This window comes from Vicugna pacos, chromosome 16 (assembly GCF_048564905.1).
Source record: "Vicugna pacos chromosome 16, VicPac4, whole genome shotgun sequence".
Taxonomy (NCBI): domain Eukaryota; kingdom Metazoa; phylum Chordata; class Mammalia; order Artiodactyla; family Camelidae; genus Vicugna; species Vicugna pacos.
In genome coordinates, this window is record NC_133002.1 from 17,064,879 (window position 1) to 17,086,646 (window position 21,768).

At 56.1% G+C, this 21,768-nt stretch overlaps 1 protein-coding gene across 1 annotated transcript in view; it reads right to left on the bottom strand.

Annotated features, from left to right (window-relative positions):
• Window positions 1-1,508: 1,508 nt before the first annotated feature.
• Window positions 1,509-21,768, bottom strand: part of LOC107034493 (multidrug and toxin extrusion protein 2-like) — a 36,784-nt gene continuing 16,524 nt past the window's right edge. The window contains exons 9-17 of the mRNA XM_072940113.1: window positions 20,179-20,292; window positions 19,065-19,132; window positions 15,433-15,541; window positions 14,819-14,894; window positions 11,084-11,153; window positions 10,129-10,261; window positions 4,104-4,198; window positions 3,149-3,206; window positions 1,509-2,877 (exon numbers count right to left, since the gene is read on the bottom strand). Coding sequence (XP_072796214.1) covers window positions 2,639-2,877; window positions 3,149-3,206; window positions 4,104-4,198; window positions 10,129-10,261; window positions 11,084-11,153; window positions 14,819-14,894; window positions 15,433-15,541; window positions 19,065-19,132; window positions 20,179-20,292 — 962 coding nt within the window. The 3' untranslated portion in view covers window positions 1,509-2,638. The remainder of the gene's footprint in view (window positions 2,878-3,148; window positions 3,207-4,103; window positions 4,199-10,128; window positions 10,262-11,083; window positions 11,154-14,818; window positions 14,895-15,432; window positions 15,542-19,064; window positions 19,133-20,178; window positions 20,293-21,768) is intronic.

Here is a 21,768-nt window from a genome sequence, read left to right on the forward strand (position 1 = left end):
GAACGCACTTGTTACAGCCTATGAATGAGTACTGATACGTCGTTACTGACTGAGCCTGTGAGTTCCCTGCCTGGAGTTCCCTTCTTGTTGTCGGGTTCTGTGGGCTTTGGCAGACGTGTAAGGTCACGTATCCACCAGAATGGTACTGGACAGAGCAGCTTCACTGCCCTACAAACACTCTTCGCTCCACGTGCTCGTCTGCCCCACCCCGGGCCCCTGACCTCTGTCTCCACGACGTTCTGGAGAACATCACAGAGCTGGAACATGTACACTCGCTTCTTTCCTTAGCAGTGAGTGCTTAAGCTTCCTGTATGTCCTTTCATTGTTTGATGGAGATCTCCTCCCGTCTACACCCTGAGAAGCGATGGGGCTGTTGGGATGAAATTCGTGGAGCGGGGCCCACCTGACGACCCCCTTGACGCCATTAGCTCCCGAGCTTGTTCCTGCTGAGCTGTGGTGGTGTGTCAGGGCAGTGTGCCGTTCCCGCCCTGGTGCCGGCCAGGCCGCCTCTGCTCCGTGGACGTGTCTGCTCGTCCGCCTCTGCAGTGTGGGGAGCAGCCGTCCTGTGACCCCCGTCCTCTGGTCAATCTAACCGGAGAGGCGGAGACTCGGTGCCCTGTGATGTGATATCCACGCCCATGGTTCCTGGTACAAGAGCTTCCAAATCCCATGGAGGTTCCTGAGAGACGGGGAGGGGGGAACCCTGGTTATTCATGCAGAGCCCCTTTCAGCCATTACCCATGTCTACTAGGAAGGTGGCTCCTGGAAAGCTTCAGAGTGGCAGTTGGGCAGCAGGAAGACCATCGTGTGCCCAGAGGGTCGGACCTTCCAGCCCCACCTCCCCACCCCCTACAGAGGAAGAGGGCTGGGATGTGCCTGATCACGAGTGGCCGGTGATCTAATCAGTCGCACCTACGAAAGGTGCCTCCATCCAAACCCGTAAACAACAGGATGTGTAGAACTTCTGGACTGAGCACATCGAGGTACGGGGCGGGGGGCCCCCAGGGGGGGCTCCGAGTGCCCGTGCACCCCCCGTGCGCTGCTCCTGACTCGTCTCCTTCCCCGCAAACCAGTGTCTTGCACAGCATCTTCCTCCGTCCCCTGAGCTGTTCTGGCAAATTCGCAAATCCAAGGAGGGGCCACAAGAACCCCGTTTACAGCCAGTCGCTCAGATGCAGGGGTGGCCTTGGCGGGCAGTCTCGTGGGACTGAGCTCTTTACCCGTGGGGTCTGACGCCAACTCCACGTGGCCTCAGAACTTCATGGAACCCGCAGGCTTCCTGTTGGTGTCAGCAGATTTGGAGAACTGCTTGTTGGTACAGAAACCCCACATGTTTGGTGTCAGAATAGAAATAAATCACAGACTCTTGGAGACGTGTGACTTCCAAGCTTCTTACATGTCACACTCGAAACAGTCTCCTGTTTATAGTTTTAAATTTCTTCCATAATATTTTAATATTCCAACAGTACTTAAATGTTTTTTCTGACTAACTGGCAGTGGACTTTTAGGTTTGACAGCAAACACAATAGATAAATGGAGCATCACCAACAGAGGACACTGTGGAGGAAGCAGAGACAGGCGGTGGACTGGGCGGAGCACCTGCATCCCGCACCTCTGGCAAGCGTCTCGTGTCCGGAGCACAAGCCGTCAGCAGAAAGGTGAGGAGGGCGCTTTCCTCTGAAAAGACACTCAGATGGCCAGGAACCCCAGGGAGGACGATGGATGTCATTAGTCCTGTGCACTAGAAACGTGAATGAGAGCAGCGGTGGGACACTTCACACCCACTAAGATCGTGTAATTTGTTTTAAAAACTGGAGCGTCACAGCTGTACTAAATGCCACTGAATTACACACTTGAAATGGTTAGCTGCATGTGACGTGACTCTTCCTTAGAACTCTGCAGCGTCTTCTCCGTAGCAGCCCGCCCACTCGGTGCGCTGCCTGCGGCATCCAGGCCCTTCCAGCCACTCTCCCGTCACCCGCTCGGTCACAGGGAGGGAGGGGGGCAGCCGCAGGGACGCTGCTCCTGGGGGGCCTGGGACCTCCGCGCCAGCTCACCTGGTGGACGTCGTGCTGGGAATCTGGGGGGGGGGGGGTTCCTGTTTGGATGGTCAGAATCTCTCAGCGCCTCTGCCAGGAGGAGCTGAGCGGCAGGCGAGGACGCAGAGTCAGTTTCCCCTCTCGGTCAGCACATGTATCAAGGTGTGTATTTTATGACGTGTACCCGGCGCTACCGGGACGACTGGACCAGCACTTCACTCACACACGCTGACGAGACTGAACACGGGACCAGACAAGCACAGGTGGGATAAGCGGGGCACGGCACGGACGGCGCCCTGCCTCCTCGGAAGAAGAAAGAGACTAAACACAAGACGGAATGAGAACACCTCCAGCAGGGAAAACCAGATTTGCAGACTTGAAAACCACGACAGATTTAATGTCTGAAAAGCTCGCTTCAAATTTAACTCCTTCCTTGCTCTTCAGTGAGAGAGCGCGGGTTCTCGGAATAACGAACAGAATGTCTGCGACACCCTTCACCCCCGCCGAGAGCGACACCACTGTCCAGGGGCACGGCCGCGTCCCGTGCTCACGCCGGGCACAGTCGTCACTTCTGGCTCGTGGGCCGGCGGCGATCAGCGTCAGCGGCGGTGGCTGAGAACTCTCACTAGAACTCCTGCTGCTAAAACAGCAACAGCCGAAGCCACAGCCGTCCCGCGATAGACGACCAGCTGCCTCCCCGACAGGACCTCCCCGACAGTGCCCGCCGCGTCCTGGCCGCGGTCTCCCACCGCCGCCAGCTGCGTGGCCTGCGTCTCTGGTCGGACGACGTCGGAGAGAATCACTGCAGCAGACTCCTCTTTTTCTGGGACGTGTGGACCTGTTCACAGGGAACAGCGGGCTATTTACTGAGGGGCTAGTCTGAGAAAAGGGACGTCCCTGAAGGTGACACAAGACCACCTTGTAAACAGTGACTGTCAGTCATCGGTTGTCACATGTGAAGTCACCTGAACAGCGCTTCCTCGGGGAGCCCAGATGCGGTCTCGCAGTTACAAGCGCAGACAGGTGCTACTGAGCGCAAGAGCAGGAGCCATGAGCGAGGCCGCTCAGGCTTGTGGGGCAGAAATAACGTCCAGAATGGCCTCGGTTACCTGTCGGGGCAGACGGGGCGGCCTCTTTAATCGTCTTCAGCCCGGCTCGAACCTGCGCCTGCAAACAAGTGTCCAGCAGTGAGCTCAGTGTAAGTCAGGGGAGGCCGGTGCTCTGATGTCAAAGTGTCACTTAACTACTACTGAAGGTTCCCCACGGGGCAGTGCTCCTTGGTCCTGAAAATGCCAAAAACATTAGAACATGACCTAAAACCACTGTTCTTCTCCCCAGTGCACAGTAACAGCATTAAAAGCTGCTTGTTCCCACAGCTGCAGATGTAGCGCATTTTCTGCACTGTGCCCTCTGCGTCCCTGAGCACGGAGAGAAGGAATGAAGTCCAAGGTCTGATGGTGCAACGGGACGTCCCGCACACCGTGTTCCCTCCGCAGGGCACACCGAAGACGGGAAGGACAGGCCACGTCGCCACGAGGAAAGTCCACGGGGACAAGACGCGTCAAGGCTGGCCAGACCCCAGGCGTCCTCATCAGAACACTGCCCTGAGCCAGCCGCCCGCCCCTCCTCTGACTCTGACGCAGTAACGGGGCCCAGGCTCGCCCAGAGACGCCCAGAGGGTCAGGAGCCCAGCCCGCTACCCGCAGGCTGTGGCTCTGCCCCCAGGACCGGCCGCTGACACAGGCACTCAGCAGTTTGCTTTTAGCAGAGCAGGGACCAAACGACTTTTTTTAAAGGTGCCTAGACAGCAAATCAGAAAAATATCTTCAGAGCTGGTTTTTCCCTGGTTGAGCCCCGCTGAGCAGACACTGAGCTCGCCCTGTGTTACCAGGAAAAGGTGCTGAGGGAGGGTTTTCTTCTGGCCCAGCCCTCACAGCAGATGCGTTCTGTGACTCAGAGGGAGTTGCCCGGCCAGTGGGTTTTGTACCATTTTGACCCCAAGAGAGTCCTCACCTGCCGGGGACCAAGAGGGCCACATCTCTGAAAGGACACACTGTCTGTTACCTGCTCTGCGACGCTGTTCCAGTTTATCCTCCAGATCCACAGCAGGTAGAAAAGGGCTTGAAAGAAGACGCAGACCAACAGTCCGGACCAGAGACCTGTGGGCGTAACGTGAACGTCCCTGGTGAGACTTTCTTCACTTCCATTCCTTGCGGTTAAAGTCGCTTCCCTGACATTTCAGGTCCCTGTGGACCAGGATTAGACCCAAGCTTCCCGCTGAGCTCCCCACAGCAGTCGTTCTGTCAGTGGACAACAGCGCTGCCCCCAGGGCTGCTGGCTGCTTTGCCTGCGGGCTTAGCCGTTGCTTACGGACTCTGTTTGGGTATAAAGTGCCAGAAACAGAGCTGAGCAGGCCGACGAGGCCGGTGCCCTCGCGGGGCTTCCAGTCCATGGGAGGAGACGGCCAGTCTGCAAGGAGACACAGAGGTTCTTGGGGTGGCACGTGCCCTGCAGGGCGTCGGGCAGAGCCCTGCACAAGCACCTGGAGCCGAGCATCAAGAAGAGGCTCAGGCGCTCTCGGTGGGGCAGCTGCGGGGGGCCCGGGCGGAGGGAAGGGCAGGCCCCGAAGCCCCGAGCCCGGCGGGAACCCGGGGAGGCTGCCACCGGTGCACGCGCGGATGCACCGAGACCTGGAAGCTCTCAACACCCTCTCGGAAAACTCCCCCCCTGCTGCGTGGGAACGTTCACTGGGAAACACAGGCCCCGTCAAAAATATAAACAGTGCCTGCCTGCTCATGAGAAGAAACTTGTCAAACCACACACATGCCGCAGAGGGGATACGCAATGTCCCGCCAGCAATTGCAGCAGAACGCAGGCCACTGACACTGGGGTGGAAAGTGGTGTGAACTGGGACGGAGCCTCCGCTCTGCAGGACGCGCCGGGCCCTGCACTGGCGGGGAGCACGGGGGCTGGCCCTCCCACGGCTCCTGGCAGTTTAACTGGAAAAACCTGGAGCCGAGAAGCAGAGGGACTGGCAGTTTGTGCCTGTGACAGAGGGCTCCATGCTAGGAATCCAGCCCCAGGAGAGAGGCGGGGGTGCCGTCAGCCGTCAAACCCAGGATGCTGTCGCCGCGTGGCGTAGGCGGGGAGGCGGTAGACAGACGGCACGAGGAGCTGTCGCAGTTCCTAAAGCCGCGCCTTTACCGTGGGGCGGGGGCAGTTACTCAGTGTAGCCCCACGCTCGTGTATAACAGGAAATACTGGAATAAAATACACTGAAGCGCCTCAGCTCCTACATGTGAGGTGTGAGCCAGAAGCAATTTTAAGTTTCTCCTTTATACTTCTATGCATTTCACAGAACCTCTGCACAATTAACCTCTGACTGTAACAGCCTGAAAGTGTAACTTAACAAATCTGAGCACCTGTGACTGCCACAGCAAGAAGCACCTTTATGGACAGAGAGGGAGATCGGACGTGCTCTTATTCTGAAGGAGCTTAGAGTCCAACAGAGGAGAGGGGTTTATGTTCTTTGCCTTTTTCCAGGAAAGCTGAACCGTGAGACCCAGCAGCCCCTTGCTGTCTGGTTGAACGGGTTCGCCCTGGTGTGCAGGATGGCGCTTGGTAGAGAAGAGACAGTAAGAAATACGTGGCGGTTCTGTGTCCCAAACAGAGAACGACAGACTCCAGCCTGACGTTCATCAAAGAGCCCACAGGCTCCCAGTCTGTCCTGGTCCTTGTTCAAAAGAGAGGTGACAGTGAAGACAGTTACTCACTAAGCCACCGAGTGACGACATCCCTAGGCACCTCCGTCCGTGTGGACGGGAGAAGGCCCCCGGGACAGTCACGGGATTAGCACTTCACAGGGCAATGGGGACACATCCCGATCGATTTTGTACACGGTGAAAATGTCCTGGCCACAGACCAAAAGGAGCCTCCTGAACACGCACCACAGCACTCGGTCGGTCCTCTAGTCAGACTGTTTTCTCCTAAAGAAAGTGAAGTTCATGGTTACTGAGGAAGCCCACGAAGGCGCAGACGTGGTCGGCATGCAGAACACACACAGCGGCTCCCCCAGCACACGCGACAGGCTGTCCTGCACAGTTCTGTGCAGAGTCTGTAGAACCCTGATGAAGGGGACACATTTCTGCAAATGTGTATCACTTGCCAAAGTTGACCCCCTGCCAAAAGAAAGCCTTCGTGAGCGTTAACAGTAAACTCCCCCAAAGCACCAGACGTGACCGTCTCACAGAATTCCACCAAGCCTTTCCAAAATGGATTATTCCTACATTGTTGGTGGGAATGTAAATTGGTGCAGCCACTATGGAAAGCAGTATGGAGATTCCTAAAAAAGCTAAAAACAGAGTTACCATAAAATCCAGCGGCCCCACTCCTGGGCACACATCCAGAGGACTCTGACTCAGAAAGACACCTGCACCCCAATGTTCACGGCGGTACTGCTTACGGCAGCCAAGACACGGAAGCAGCCTACACGTCCATTGGCAGAGGACTGGGTAAAGCAGATGCGGTGTCTGTGTGCAGTGGAACACTACTCAGCCACAGAGAATGATAAAGTACTGCCATTTGCAGCAACATGGATGGACCTGGAGACCGTCATTCTAAGTGAAGCCTGAAGGAGAAAAATGCCATATGAAACCACTCATACGTGGAATCTTAAAAAACAAAAAAGGCACTATGAACTCATCTACAAAACAGAAGCAGGCTCTCAGACACAGTAAACAATCTTATGGTTACCGGGGTAAGGGGTGGGAAAGGATAAATTTGGGAGTTTGAGATTTACAAATACTAGCCACTATATATAAAAAGATCTTTTTTGTAAGTTTCTTCCGTATGGCACAGGGAACTATGTTCAATGTCTTGTAATAACCTTTAATGAAAAAAATATGAAAATGAACGTATGTATGTGTGTGCGTGACTGGGACAGGGTGCTGTACACCAGAAACTGACACAGTGTAACTGACTGTACTTCAGTTTAAAATTTAAAAAACCAGAATCCACCAGCTCAACAAAAGAACAGCACATCATAATCAAGACTGTTCACTGTGAGTAAACATATTAATGTCAGGAGATGTAAGGAGAACGTTTATCGGGTCACCTCCAAAGGCACTAAAAAGTGTTTTTTTAATTAAAAATAAAAGTACTAGAGGAATATATAGAAAAATGTGTTAAAATCCTGTTGCAGAAGAGCAAGGCGAGAACGAGGAAAGGCGTGAACCCCAGCAAGGAAGGAGCAGAGTGGCCCCTGTTCACACGTGACATGTCCGTTTGCCAGGACGTCCAGCCGTCCTTGTTGGAAACATGCAGTGAAGCAGACTCCATGGACACTTGCTGAACTTGATTTTAAAAAACACGCACAAATTTATGTGTGTTTACATTGCGTATGTATGTCAGCACCAGAATGCCACCCATTTAGTACAGAAACATCAGAAGCATCATCTCTAAAGTCCTAAAAAAAAAAAAAAGACAAGCCTTTGGGCTGACACCACAGCTGGTCCCACCGCTAGAGGCAGGAGGGGGAAATCCGCGGCGTCGCATCTGCTAAGGAGGGCGTAAAGCCGTCTGGAGAGGCTGTGGCTGTACGTCTGGAGGACCCGCGGGAGTCGACCGAAAACGCCTCACGTAGGAGGAGTTCCTAATTGTGCAAGACTCAGCGGTCACGCATGGGATTCACGGCCCCTGCACACACGGCGCCGCCCAGGATGCGTGACGGAGAGGAAGGCCTCATCCAGAATGGCCACGGGAAGGTGAGACATCTGAGGGGGGCCCGACAGGAAACGTGCAGAAACCCCACGAGGAGAGGGGTGAGGACGTGACTGAGCAGTGGCTGACATTTCCAGAACGTTCACCAGACACTGAACATAAACGCCAGGCATGTCCGAGGTGCAGCTACATGTGAAACACAGGTGGCGTCCGGGCCGCAGACCAGCTGACAGGTGGCCTTTGGAGCCGCCGCCCGCATCTTTTGGCAGCAGCGCATTTATTCTCTGCCGACAGAGCTCCTGGCGCTGTCTTCAGGCCAAACCCAGAAGGGAAGAATTTGCCTGAGGAAGAAATGAGGCGTCTGGAGAACAGTCAGCCTCAAGCACCCCACCCACACCCCTGCAGGGAAGCAGGCGCCGAGCAGGAGCCCCTCCTGAGAGAGGTGAGTACTCGGCGAGCCCGTGCAGGGTCTGCCGGAGGTGAGAAACGCCAAGACGAGGCCCGGCCCTTGCAGGCTCCTCGCCTCCTCCCCGGCAGGCGGGGTGAGCCTCCCTTTCTCTGACAGGAAGGACGTCGCAGAGACAGAGCTGGTGAGACTGGCAGCCTCAGTAGGGCAGAGTTCTCGAGCCCGGGGGACTGAGCCAGAAAGGGCTGGGAACCAGGGGCGCTGGCAAGGCAGCCGTGAGCAGCGGGGGCAGGGAGAGCTCGGGCACCGAGGAGAGGCCGCCCTGAGCCTCCCGAGGGGGGCGGAGCAAGAGCGTCGCTCTGGGCCTCGGGGACGGCCCCTCCCCAGAGCAGCAGGTGGGACGTGCCAGAGAACGAGGAGCAGAGAAAACCAAGCGCCTGGTGCGCGAGCGCGCAGAGACAGTCCCCAGAGGCCAGCACCGCGCGGGGCCGGCCACGCGGGTGCTCAGCGATGGTCTGTGGGGTGAGCGAGGGACCGGAAACCTCAGGGAGAGACAGCGTGCGCCGCGCTGACCGGGGTGGCACTGGGTTCACATCTTGTCTTGTCACTTCACCGTCCCCTCGCCCCTTCAGGTTCCGGCTTCTCCGTGAGTAAAGTGGAGTGAACGTCCACTGACGTCATCACAAACTTAAGTGACATGACGTAGCTCTGACACGGCTCTTCGTGAAGATTCTCTCACATCCTATGGAGTGTAGCTTTACCTTATGTTTTAACTGAAAATAAAAGTGCTGGAGGAGATTACATACACGACGTTGAGACTCCATCACAGAGCAGGAAGGCAAGGAAAAGAAAAGACATCAAAGTTGGGAAGGACGGAGTGGGACTGTTTCTGCCTACACGCGACACGACCCTGGGTGTGGAAAACCCCGAGAAGTCGCACACACGGGGCACTGGGGCTAAGCCGTGAGCTCAACAGGCTCACGAGAGCCCACAGAACCCAGTTGCGCTTAACGCGCCAGCCGTGAGCAACCAGAGAAGGAAATCAAGAAAATAATTCCATTTACAATAGCACCCAAAAGAATAGAATGTTTAGGAATAAATTTAACCAACGAAGTGAAAGACTTTTACACAGAAACCTCCAAAACACTGTGTAAGAAATCAAAGCCCGAAAGGAACGGAAAGGCCCTGGGCTCGTGGGCCGGAGGGCCTGACTCTGGTGCCCGGGCAGCACGCTCCCCGAAGCGTCTAAGGCCCAGCAGCCTGCTCCACAGACGTGGAGAAGCTGATCCCCATATTTGGTCCTCAGCAGCCAAAACAAAATGGAAAGAGAACGACCCCGAAGGACAGTAAAGCACATTCTGGTTTCAGAGCTTACTACACGGCGAGCAGTGAGGCCCTGGCGTGGGCCAGGCGCACGGACCAGCACAGCGGCCTGGAGTCCGGCAGGAGCCCCGAACCGCGGGGGCCGGCTGATTTCCCACGAGGACCCCAAGACCATTCGACAGAGAAAGAGCAGTTTTTCAACAAACACTGTTCCCTTCATCTGTGTAATCCTGGTCCCGTTTCGGTTCTGAGCTGAGGCATCGTGGCCTCGCAGAGCTATTCTGAGCCGGTTCCCTCCAACCTGCCACAGGTGCGCATGGCGCCCAGGCCTTCCCTCTGGGGGGACCCAGCCCAGACGGAGCAACTGTGAAACACCGCTGACTGTCGGTCCCACCCTGAGGGCGGGACCACGTGTCTTCTCTTCAAGACTACGTTTCCAGGGTTTCTGTGTACAACTTACTGTGCAGTAGTAACGTAACAAAGACACACTTTGTACATTCTGTGTGCAAAGTAACTATTGAGGGGGAAGATCATTTTTCCTCCCCACAGGGGCCATCTTCCAGTCAGACGCTTTGTGTCTCGAGTTTACCCTCAGGTGACGAGTGAGGTCAGAGGTGCGTCACCGAGAAGGCAGACACGTACCTACGATCCCTTGCTGAGCAGCAAACATCAGAGAGACTCCCAGCGGAAAACCGAGAAGGTAATAGCCAACGGCGTTCAGGCAGGCACCCATCTTCTGATGGCCCGCGCCCCTCAGCACTCCGCCAGAGGTGCCCTGAGGGGAGAGAGCCGTGAGCGCGCCGTCCCTCGCAGGGAGGTAGCGGGAAGCGCCTGCCTCTGGAGGTGCCCCGCAGCACCCGCAGCGGGATTCGCCAGACACCCGCCGGGTAACCGCGTTTAAGTCTCTGTATTAAAACACTTTATCAAAGCATATGTTTAAAAAATGTAGCAGTTTCACTGATGGGAATCTCAGCGAAACTAGTCCAGTATCACGGCTGAAAACCAGTCACGCCCAGCGCCAGGTGGTGACGGCCTTGCTCTCCTCCAGTCTCGCCACAGCCGGTGTCCAGCCACAGGGGCCACATCTTCAGCGTGGCTGTGACACCGAAGTCCCTTGGGGAGAAAAGCAAGAAGGCAGATGGACCCAGAAATCATGTTGTGAGCATGCAGTGCTGACACCAGGAGCAAATGCCAGGGGATGGTGCCAGGGAACAGCAGCAGGGCCTCCCAGCGCCTGTAAACCTGCAGACCAGCCGGGCAGGGGCTTCCTAGCGGCCAGAGCGAGCTCTGGGGGCGCGTGGCCTGCCCTGGAGGAGCCAAGCGGAGACCACTTCGCCTCGTGGCTGGAAGCCACGAGGGGCACCCAGGCCCCAGAGGAGGGGGAGGAGGCCGGGCGGCCGGGCCGAGGGCTTCTGCCGTGAGGTGCCGCACTCTCACGTCGCCCGTCTGCCCCTCAAACGGCTCAGGCCACTTTAAGCAAGAGCTTTAAGCTCCCTCTTTTCAAAAATGAAATCATGGGCATTGAATTCAAAACTAGAAACACAACGCAGGGTTTGCTCGCTCTAGCAGACAGAGCAAAATCACTCGGAATACTCACCGCGAGGGCGTCGAACAGATGGAAGGGAGCAAAAATAGGCATCACGCGGCTCACCAGGGAAACGATGCCTCTGTGGGGGAGAAAGCCGTCAGCGACCCACACCCGCAGCCGGCAGCCCGCCGCCCGCCGCCCGCCGACGCCGCAGCCCCGCCGGGGCACCCGATCGCCGCGGCCCCAGCGCTGCCATCACCTATGGCGGCGTGGGTGCAGTGAGAGCTGGCTGGCTGCAGCTCCGCTACTCGGAGTGCGGGTTAAATAGGCCGTGGGCAGGCCTGCCGCTGTGCGTTCCGCGGGCTCGGGGAGGAAAGCAGTGGGTTTCGGGCTGTGTAAGGCCATCGTCCTGTGAGCAGAGCGTCCTCAGAGCTCCCCCAGACACAGGGTGGGAGGCCAGCGCTCACAGGGACCATCTGCCTCCTTGTGGATCTCTGAGCTCTGCCTGACGTGAGGGCGAGTGTGGCTGCGGAGGCCCTTCCGGGGGCCCTGGGGCTCTGGAGAGTGACTCCGCCCAGACGGGGGTGACTGAGGCCCGCACCGTGGACCCAGCGTGGACGCAGAACACGGGACAGACGGCGGTGCCCCCCGAGGGACGTCATCCTCCCTCTGCCCCTGGAGCGGAGGCCGCAGGCACCACCAGCTCACACAGCCTGCGGGCTCTCCCCTCTGGACCTGGGGCTCTGCACGAGCAGGAGGTGCGGTGAAGGCCGAGGGGAGGACCACCTGGCTGCGCGCTGGAAGGGAGCCCTGACGCGTGTCGAGAGCCCACAGTGAAGGCGGACGTATGTGCGATGCAGATGCATGGGGACCCTGTCCAGTCGTCAGCCGGCCACCGAGCTGGTGCCACGGGGACTTCAGGGGCCACGCCCAGCCAGGAACACAGGCTTCACGGGCCCACTCACAGAAGCCACCAGACAGCAGCGAAAGCCAGGGCAGCGGCACGCAGTTCCCACAACTGCCTCATTGTAAACCAAAAAGGCCCACCTTTCAACAAGAAAGCACGGCCTGTACACATGGCGAACAGGCAGCAGAGGAGAACTGTCCCCGCAGGAGCCTGGGCTGCAGGGCTTCAAGCCATCTGTTTAGAACCTGCTCAGAGCGTCGAGGGAAACCACGTCTGAGGAGCTAAAGGAAGTGTGAGAAGGATGCCTCACCAGTAGATACTGTCAATCAACAAAGAGAAACTTTTTAAAAAGAGAACTAAATAAAAACTATGAGTTGAAAAGTCTAAAAAATAAAGTGAGAGATTCACTGGAGGGCCTCAACAGCAGGTTTGAACTGGCGGGAGGAAGGATCCGTGAGCTCGAGGGGAAGGCAGCTGAGCTGATTCAGACTGAGGAGCAAAGAAAATGAAGGGACGCCACCGAGTTCACCAGCACACACCTAGCGGGAGAGCCAGAGGTGTGGCGAGGGGGGTGCAGAATGAGCACAGGGAAGAACGGCGGAACCCGCCCGGGTCTGATGGAAGACACGGGTCCCAGAGGCCCAACAAGCCCCAGGCAGGATGAGCGCGAGCAGGAAGGCAGGGTCGCTGGCGGAGGGTGCTGGGGTGGGGCCGGCGGCCTGAGGAGAGCGGAGAAGGTCCGCTGCGGCTGCAGCGATGGGCAGTGAGGTGGCCAGAGAAAACCGAGATGGGCAATGCCGAGGGTCTGCTTGCGGTCAGTGGCCAGAAGTTTCTAGTGGAACCAGCGTGCCCGCTCCCGTGGCTTTTCTGAAAGCGATCAGCGGTTGGCACACAGTGCACACCAGGGTTCCTCCAGGGGGTTCCGCCACCAAGGAGGGGTGCTCCTGAAACTGCGAGCCGCAGCACCCCCGTTACGCAAGGAGAGGAGGGAAGGCAGGGCCCTCGTGACGGACGGAGAGCGTGAGCCCAGAGCCCGCAGGCTGGAGATGCCGCAGAACCCTCTTAAGTCGCCGTGGCTGGAGAAGCGCACTGGAAGCTCTAGCGTCGGGCCAGCTGAGGCCTGGAGACGGAACAGCGGTGTGAACGACCGAGCCCGGAGTGGCACCAGGGAGAGGCTGCCTGAGGCGGCAGCGACGCTTGCTGGGGGGAGGGGCTGGGACAGTGGGTGCCTGGGCGCAGTCGCCCAGGGTGCTTCCTGGTAGGACTTGGGGAGAGAGGAGAAGACTGTGGTGAAGGTGCCAGAGTTTTAAGCAAAAGAGGAGGAGACGGAGAGAGAAAAGCCTCCGTCACGTATTCAGATGCCGGAAGTCGAAAAGGGAAGGAACCACCGTCACCGACAGAATCAGGGACCAAAAACGCGAGGTGGGTCAAAAAATAGGAAAATGAAGATGACTGGGCACAGACGCAGAATCTGAAGACAGCCACGTGAGGGAGGCTCGACCGGCCTGGTGCGGTGCAGCCACCAGGAGTCCGGCAGGTAGGACAGGCCCAGCGCTGCCCAGAGCGCGGCCCTCGGGCTCGTGGGAGTTCAAGACGGCGGGGACTCAGAAGCACAGCCCTCGGGCTGGTTACCATGAAGAAGGGAGACCCACAGAGCCCGGGAGTCACCTTCAGATGCCTGCAGGCTGTGACTCAGCAACGGGCCTAGACCCCCACGAGCACGAACCCCGGCGCCGGCGCGCTCACGGACAAGCCGCTGCTCGAGGCGCAGCGTCCCGAGGACGAAGGCCACTGCAGGAGGCGGCACGCTTCCCGTCTCTGAGGCCGCGAGAGGGCGAGCCGGGCAGGCTGGCCGGCGTGTTCCAGAGGAACCCCAGTGGAAGATGGGTGCTTGTATCACGTAGCCTTTTCAACTCCTTTTGTCCTAAAATTTTATCAGACTTGGAGATTTTTTGCCAGTGTCTCTCCCAGGATGGCCCCCGAACCCTCTGCTCGCCCCGCTCTGGGGCCTCCACCCACGTCCTCCCTAGGCTCATCGCGGCTCACCGACGCTGCTGTTGCTGCAGGCCCCTCTCTCGCTGCGCTTCACTCAGGGCTCTCTGTGGCTGAGCGAACTGTCTCCAGGCTCACCCCACTTCCCTCCGGGGTCTACCCTGCTGTCACCTCACCCCGCAGTTTCGTCTCGGACAATCCTCGCTGTCTGACCTCAGCCTCCTCACATTTCCCTTACCGTCTTGAAAATGCAAAGCCCTGTGTACTAACTCCACCGTGTGTTTCGTCTCTGGGTTGGTGTCAACTGACTGATGTTTCTGTGGGTTTTAATTTTTCACTCCTCTGTATGCCTGCTGATTTTTAACTAGGTGCAGATACTGTGAATTTTACTTTGCTGGATACCTCATATGCGTGTATTATCCTAAATATTCTTGACCTGTGATACTGTTAAGTTTCTTGGGAACAGTTTGATCTTTCAAAATCGCTTTTAAGCTTGGTCAGGTGGGGCCAGAGCAAGCTTCCTTCTAGGGCCAGCTTTCCCCCGCGGTCAAGGCGGGCCCTTGTGAGAACCCCGCCAGCTGCCCCACGCATCGCGAGGGGGTGTGTGTTCTGGCTGCTGGAGCACAAGACCCCCCCAACCCTTTGTTCCGCCAGGGATCGTTCTGCCTGCTCCTGCCTGGCGCCCGCCCGCCCGCCCCACCCTGGGCCCCGGGTCACACCTTCCGTGCCTGCGAGCTGGGTCTCGGAGGAGGGGAGGGGGTCCCATGGGCTTCCTGCGCTCAGACTCGTTCAGGTGCAGCGCTGTGGCCCTCGCTCCTGGCCGCACCACAGGCTGCTCACCTCTCAGAAAAGTGCAGTGAAGAAAGCGTGAAACGAACCACGTTCTTCTGGGAGGCGGCACATACCTGTCGCTGGTAAACACGCAGGCAGCCACATCCTTCAGGGCAGCGAGCAGCACGCCCACAACAAGCGCACAGGCCCCTGGAACACAGAAGAGACGGCCGGGGTGAACGCTCCGGCCGGGGGGGGGGGGCAGTCCACGCGCGGGCTTCCCGTGCGGTCTGTGCCGACGGTATAAGAAACAGTCACTTTGGAGAGTTTCTTCCTACTGTCTGTGCAAAGAGCTGCTGAGGTCAGGTGATGCCAACTTGTTTTCTAAGGGAGACTCGGAAAAGATGCTCAATAAGGTGCCAGCACCATCAGAACCCCTAAGGCTCAGATTCCAGAGGGGCAGCTGCCCAGGAACCCCAAGGACTGGGCACACGGGCTCTGGTCAGAAAACAAGCCTGCGCGTGGTAACGCTGCCTCTGAAATGATGTCCATGGTGCCAAGCGGAACAGTGTTGAGTTGGTACCTGATAACAAGGCCATACTTAGAAGCTTTATTTAGCTGAGTCAACGGGAGATGGCATAAAGAACAAAGATTTCTACTGCATGTGTGTAGGGGAGCCACTTCCTAGAAACACTGACCGGTCAGATGGGACCCAGTAAGGAGGCGGGCCGCAGGACTGCACACTCACCTGCACACAGGAGGGCGGTGACGCAGGCCTGCCGCGCCCGCTCAGCCTCCCCAGCCCCCAGGGCGTTGCCCACGCGCACACTGGCAGCCGTGCCAAGGCCAAGGGGCACCTAGGAATGAATGGTCACAAATCATGAGAAGTCAGAGGGTGTGAAAATTAGAACGTCTGTGTGCTCGGGTCTAACTACACAGAAACCTGAGATGGAACCAGAGATCCAGGTTCTAGAGCTGGTTCCATCACATCCCAGATGCGTGACCGTGAACTCACAGCTCAGCCGAGTTCTTTGCAGTCACAGACGTGTAGCGGCTGCCCTGACCCCTGCCGGCACCAGGGGCGTCAGAGCAGAGCCTCTCAAAGACGCTGCATCTGAGCAGCCAAACACGTGCTGCCAAGACTCAGCTCAGCCTCACTGCAGGATAAGGGTTAACGTACTACAAATATAAATGTATAAATGATTTGTAACAATGAAGTGAACCATGTGAAAAAGCACTTAAAACAAAGCCTGGCACAGTGTGGGGACGCCATAAAATCTGATGAAATCTCACTCCCGTTGTGTGACCCACTGTGTGTCCAACCTTCCATACATCCAGTTACCCAGCAAACTGAATTATGTCCCTTCAGATGCCAAAACTTTATTTTAATTAATTATGGATTATGGAAATCTGAAGCTGTAAGCAGACCATCATTCAGCCTGCAGGATCATCTTCTTGACTCCCTGTTGTCACCCTTTAGTAACACCCAAACAGCCCCCGAAGGCAGAACTGTAACACGAGTTACATAGAAAACTGGCTTTAGCTGTCACGCTTGCTTTTAATAACTCCACAGCAGTTTTAACTTCGCATTCCTGCTAGCAGCAGTGTCCTCATGAGAGCCTTCTAATGTGTTGCTGTTTCAGAACCAGCCTAAGTTGATTTAAAAAATACATATATATAGTAAAAATTGTGAAGATTAAGAACTTGAAAAACAATGGAGCTAAGTACATGAAAATTTGCAAGACTTGATCCAGCAACCCCATTCCCGGGCACATAGCCAGAGGGAACTCCGATTGAAAAGACACCCGCACCCCAGTGTTCATAGCAGCACTGTTTACGACAGCCAAGACATGGAAACAGCCTAAATGTCCATCGGCAGATGACTGGATAAAGATGACGTGGTATCTATATGCAGTGGAACACTACTCAGCCACAAAAAAAATTCCATTTGCAGCAACATGGATGGACCCAGAGGTGGTCATTCTAAGTAAAGCAAGCCAGACAGAGAAAAATACCATATGATATCACTTATATGTGGAATCTAAAAAAAAGAAAAAGAAAAAAGAAGACACTAATGAACTCATCTACAAAACAGACTTGCAGACACTGTAAACAATCTTATGGTTACTGGGGAAAGGGGATGGAGAAGGGATAAATTTGGGAGTTTGAGATTTGCAAAGGTTAACCACTGTATATAAAAATAGGTCAGATTTCTTCTGTGTAGCACAAGGAACTATAGTCAACATCTTGTAATAACTTTAATGAAAAAGATGAAAACGAATATACGTATGTGTATGTGTGACTGGGACGTGATGCTGTGCACCAGAAATTGACACATTGTAACTGACTCTACTTCAATTTAAAAAAAATTTACGAGACTTGCAGACCCAAAGTATACGTACGTGTTGCCAAATTGGAGGGCCGGCTCACATGCTTTAACCCTCTTCCTTCCCAGAATGCCACTAAAGTGTCAGTAAAGATGCTTGACAGAAGAGAAATCCATTGACAACACTGAGAGTGAGCGGGTGGACCAGACTCTGGAGAGGATCCCCGGAAGCCGAAGTCCAAGCAGAGACAGGAGAAGGCTGGCTCTCCGTCATCCCAGAGCAGCCCCAGCAGCACGGTGGTGATGAGCAGGATGGGGGGGGTCCCCAGGAGGGCCACGGGCGGCAGGGCCACACCCCACTGCCCACTGGACTTCCCCCTCAGGCCTGTTTTCCCCCCAAAATAATGAAGGGTGTTGCTTCGCTGTCTGTAACAATAGAAGCCTGGGCAGGAAATGGAGCAGCAGGGCAGCTGCCAGAGGCTGAGGGCAGGAGGGACGGGACTTGGTGTCCAGTGGTGTTTCACAGGAGAAAATTCTGGAATTGATTTACACCAATGTCAATGTACTGGACGCCACTGAACTGTGCAGTTAAAACTGGCTAAGATGGTAAATTGGATGTCATGTGTATTTAACCACAATTAAAAATAAATCTATTTTTAAAAAAAGGAAGCCCGTGACGGAACAGATAGGAAAACAGAAGCCCTGAAGATCCGAGAGGACTGCAGAGAGCTGTCAGTGCACGCCTGCAAACAAGCCTGCGTGGCGGCGTTTACGAGCAGACGCTAAACTGAACCTGCTTTGATGGGACGTCTCCCCCCTCGACACCAGACCTCTGCGCAGAACTGTCCGCCCGGCTGCCTTTGCTCCTTCACGACCTTCAAGGCCGACGCACTCAAATCTGCTTTGTGTTCATCCCCCCGCAAGGGCTCCAAAGGCCCCAAAGCCACAGGACCCCTCCCACCCGCCGCCAGCCGTCCTGCGGGTCCCCCTCCTCCCCCGCCCGCCTGGCCCGGCTCCTGGCGGGATCCCCTCCTCTCCCGACCACTGCCTGCCCGGCCTGCCTCAAGACCCTCTTCCTTTCTATTCCAAGGTGACCACATCTGTTCCCCCCAAATTTTTTTTCACTTTTAAGAGTAAAAACTATGTATAAACAAATAAAAACGGCCCACCATCCCACTGCCCACATGGCATCTAGCTTTGAAAAACAAGACACAAGCAAAAGGCAGACTTGTACAGGGTCGGACGTTCAAACCGCACGGCCCCCAAGCAGTTGTCCGAGCCAGAGGCTCTGCGGTCCCTTGCCCTCCGCACCCAACCCTGCGATGCCCCTTGAGTCCCGCCCACGACACGGCGAGGTCGCCGCTCCCCCTCCTGCACCTGCAGCCTCTGCCTGCTCCCCTGGCCGCTGCCAGCAGCCTCCGTCCCGCCCTCCCCACTCCTCCGCTCAGCCAGCTTCCGCCCGAAGCTCCCGTCCTCACGCACCCCCTCCCAGGAGCTGGCTTCAGGCCGGAGCCCCCAGGTGCTCATTTCCCGACAGAGCCCCTGCTGGGGCCGCGCGGGGACCTCTCAGCCAGGCGGCGCCCTCCCTCCACGTCCCCACCCAAGACTAAGACCGGTCCCGCCTGCCGTCTGAAAAGGTGTCCATCTGTCTGTGCGTCCATGCGTCTCTGACACTCCGCTTCCTTTAGGGTGCGTATTTTATGCGTTTATAACACTCTCGTTCATCTGTCTCCCCACCCGACCACGAGCCCCAGGAGGCAGGGGCTGTCCCCCCTCAGTCTCCACCGTCCCCAGCGCCCCGTCTACGTGTGCAAGAAGCTCAGTATTTCCAGCAAACGTGCCAGGCGTTACGCTTTCTCGTAACCAGTCTTCGCCTGCAGAGTAGATCTCAGTTTTTCCCATTTTGTGTTTGAGGAAACTGAAGCCCAGAAGGGTTAAGAAACGAGCCCAGCACCACAGCTGGGAAGCAGCCCCCAAACCCACGCCCCCCCCCCCGCCGTGCCCCCTCGCGCGGTCGGCCCCCCTCTCCCTTGGCCTGCGCAGCGCCCCCTTACCATGTAGGCTGCAGAAGCCAGTTCATAAATGACCGCCTGGGCCCCGAGCTCGGTCACGCTCACCAGTCCTGGGATGTGGGCAGAGACACACACAACACACTTCAAAAAGTGGGCGAAAGCAAATGTTTTCCTTGGGAAACCAGAACAGGTCTTAATTTAAGAGAGGCCAACACTGCCCCCAGAAGCACCAGCCCTGTGGCAGGATTCTCTGCTGAGAAGCTCAGACGTCCAGTCCCAGGGAGCTTCCAAGAACTGAGGCAGCTAAGACGGGACACAGGCTCGTTCCTGCAGCCCCTGCTCCCCAAGGACAAAGCACGGGGCTTGAAGTAGGAAACAGGCCCCTAGAGGTGCAGGGCGCCCCGCAGGGAGCCAGGGTCACAGTGGTGGGGAGGACCGAGGGCGGGGAGCCCTGACAGCTGATGGGACGATGAAAGCATTCACATGCCTACAGGAACACCCACATCAAGCGCTACCATCCTCCCTCCTGCTTCCTCCAGCCCGTCACCGGCAGTGGGTGGCTAAAGGGTACGCCTGTGACCAAAACTACCACAGGTCTGACAGAAGCAGAGCAAGGCTCAGACAGCCCAGGCAGCCTCTGTGTTTGCAAATGTCCCGGAAACTTGGCACAAAGCCAGAGAACGTCATCTGAGACAGAAGGTGACCAGAGGCCAGAGGCCTAGACTCAGGTTTGTTGTTTTGTTTTTAACTTTTGAGGGGTGGGTGATTAGGCTGTTGGTTGGCTGACTGACTGACTAATTAAAAGGAGGTACCGAGGCCTGAACCCAGGACTCAGCGCAGGCTGAGCACCTTGCGCTCTACCCCTGAGCCTGCCCCTCCCCGCCAGACTCAGGCTTTGTTCTCCTGCTTCATGACCTTGGCAGGTCTCCCCATGACCTTGGCAAACCGCCCTTTCTACAAAGTGAAAGGCTTAGGGCAGCACTAAACCCTCACCCAGCTTGAATACACTCATGGCTGGGTGAGGATTTACACCTGTGCTGAAATCTGCCACGAGCCTGTGGAGCAGAGGGGGGAGCAGCCAGGCGCGGGTTTCCTGGGGAGCTCCGGAGACGGGCGGCCAGGCTGCAGCCAGGCTTCCACCGAGCTGCTGACAGACCTGCCAGGAAGGTTCCGATCTCGAAGGTCCACCACTCGATGCACAGCATGAACATGCTGGGGACGGCCAGCCGGATGTAGAGGCCCCACTCCTGGAAGCAGTCCATGGTCCAGCCTGGAAGACATGAGAGAATACATTTACCTTCCCGCGGTCAGATGCCAGCAGTTCCACTCCACACGCCCGCCTCCGCCAGACGCGCACAGACGGGCAGGAAGCACCATGTGCCAGGAAAAGGAGACATTGTAAGGGTGCCAGCGAGACTAAAGTTTCAGATAGTGGGAACGGAGCTGACAAAAGTGCAGTGAGACTGAAGCGTGTACGTCCTGTGACCACACGTGTCACAACATTCGGAGCACTCCAGGAGAAGCCGCGTAGGATGCACACTACAGCTGCTGTGCTCGGGGGGTGCTGAGGCGTCACGGGGTCACCAGGGAACCAGAAAAGCACGACACGACAGATGCAAACTGTAGGCAGAGCAGAACACTGGGCACACCCCAAGCCGTGCAGACAGATCTGAAATACACTGTGAAACTAGAGGCACTGGACCACAGCAAAACTGAAGACTCCTGTGCACTGAAAAAGCACAGTCAGCAGAGGGACAGGGCAGCACAGAGCAGGAAAGGAGACCTGCAAGCCACCTGTCTGACAGCACAGTATCCCGAATGTAAAAGAACTTCTCCTAAGATTCACAGATAACCTACAAGCCCGTTGTTAAAAAAAGATGCTGAGCATCTTTAACCATTAGGAAAATGCCAATCAAACCACAGTAAGATACCGTCTCACACCCACCAGAAATGGCTGATTTAAAGAAACAGACGAAGTAAGTGTTGGTGAGGACGTGAAGGAACGGGAACCCTTGTGCACTGTTGGCGGGAATGTAAAATGGTGCAGCCACTGTGGGAAAACAGTATGGTGGCCCCTCAAAAAATGAAAAATAGAACTACCATACAATCCAGCAGTCTCGCTTCTGGATACACCTACGAAAGAGCTGAAAGCAGGATGTCAGAGAAACTTGCACACTCATATTCACAACAGCCAAAAGGGAGAGGCAACCCACATGTCCATCCACAGATGAATAAGCCAGATGGGGTCTGCATACAAAATGGAATATTATCCACACTTCAAGAGGAAGGAGATTCTGACACGTGCTATGACATGGATGAACCCTGAGGACATTATGCAACACGAAATAAACCAGATATAAAAAGACAGGTACTGCAGAACCTGACTTGTACGAGGTATCGAGTAGTCAGACTCACAGTCAGACAGGTGGTTCCCGGGGGCTGGGGAAGGGAGCCCGGAGAGCTGTCAAATGGGGACAGGGTTTCAGTTTTGCAAGATGAAAAAGTCTGGAGTTGGATGGATGGTGGTGATGGTTGCAAGACAACGTGAATGTAATTATAAGTACTTAACCATAGGCTTAAAAATGGTTGAGACGGTAAACTTTATGTTACGTTTACTTTATTACAATATAAAAACCAACAACAAAACGTTGTGCTAAGTCGGAGGTCAACAAACTTTGCCTGTAAAGGGCCAGATGGTGCTTATTTTCAACTTTGCCAACTGGTCTCTGTTGTCACCACTCAGCTC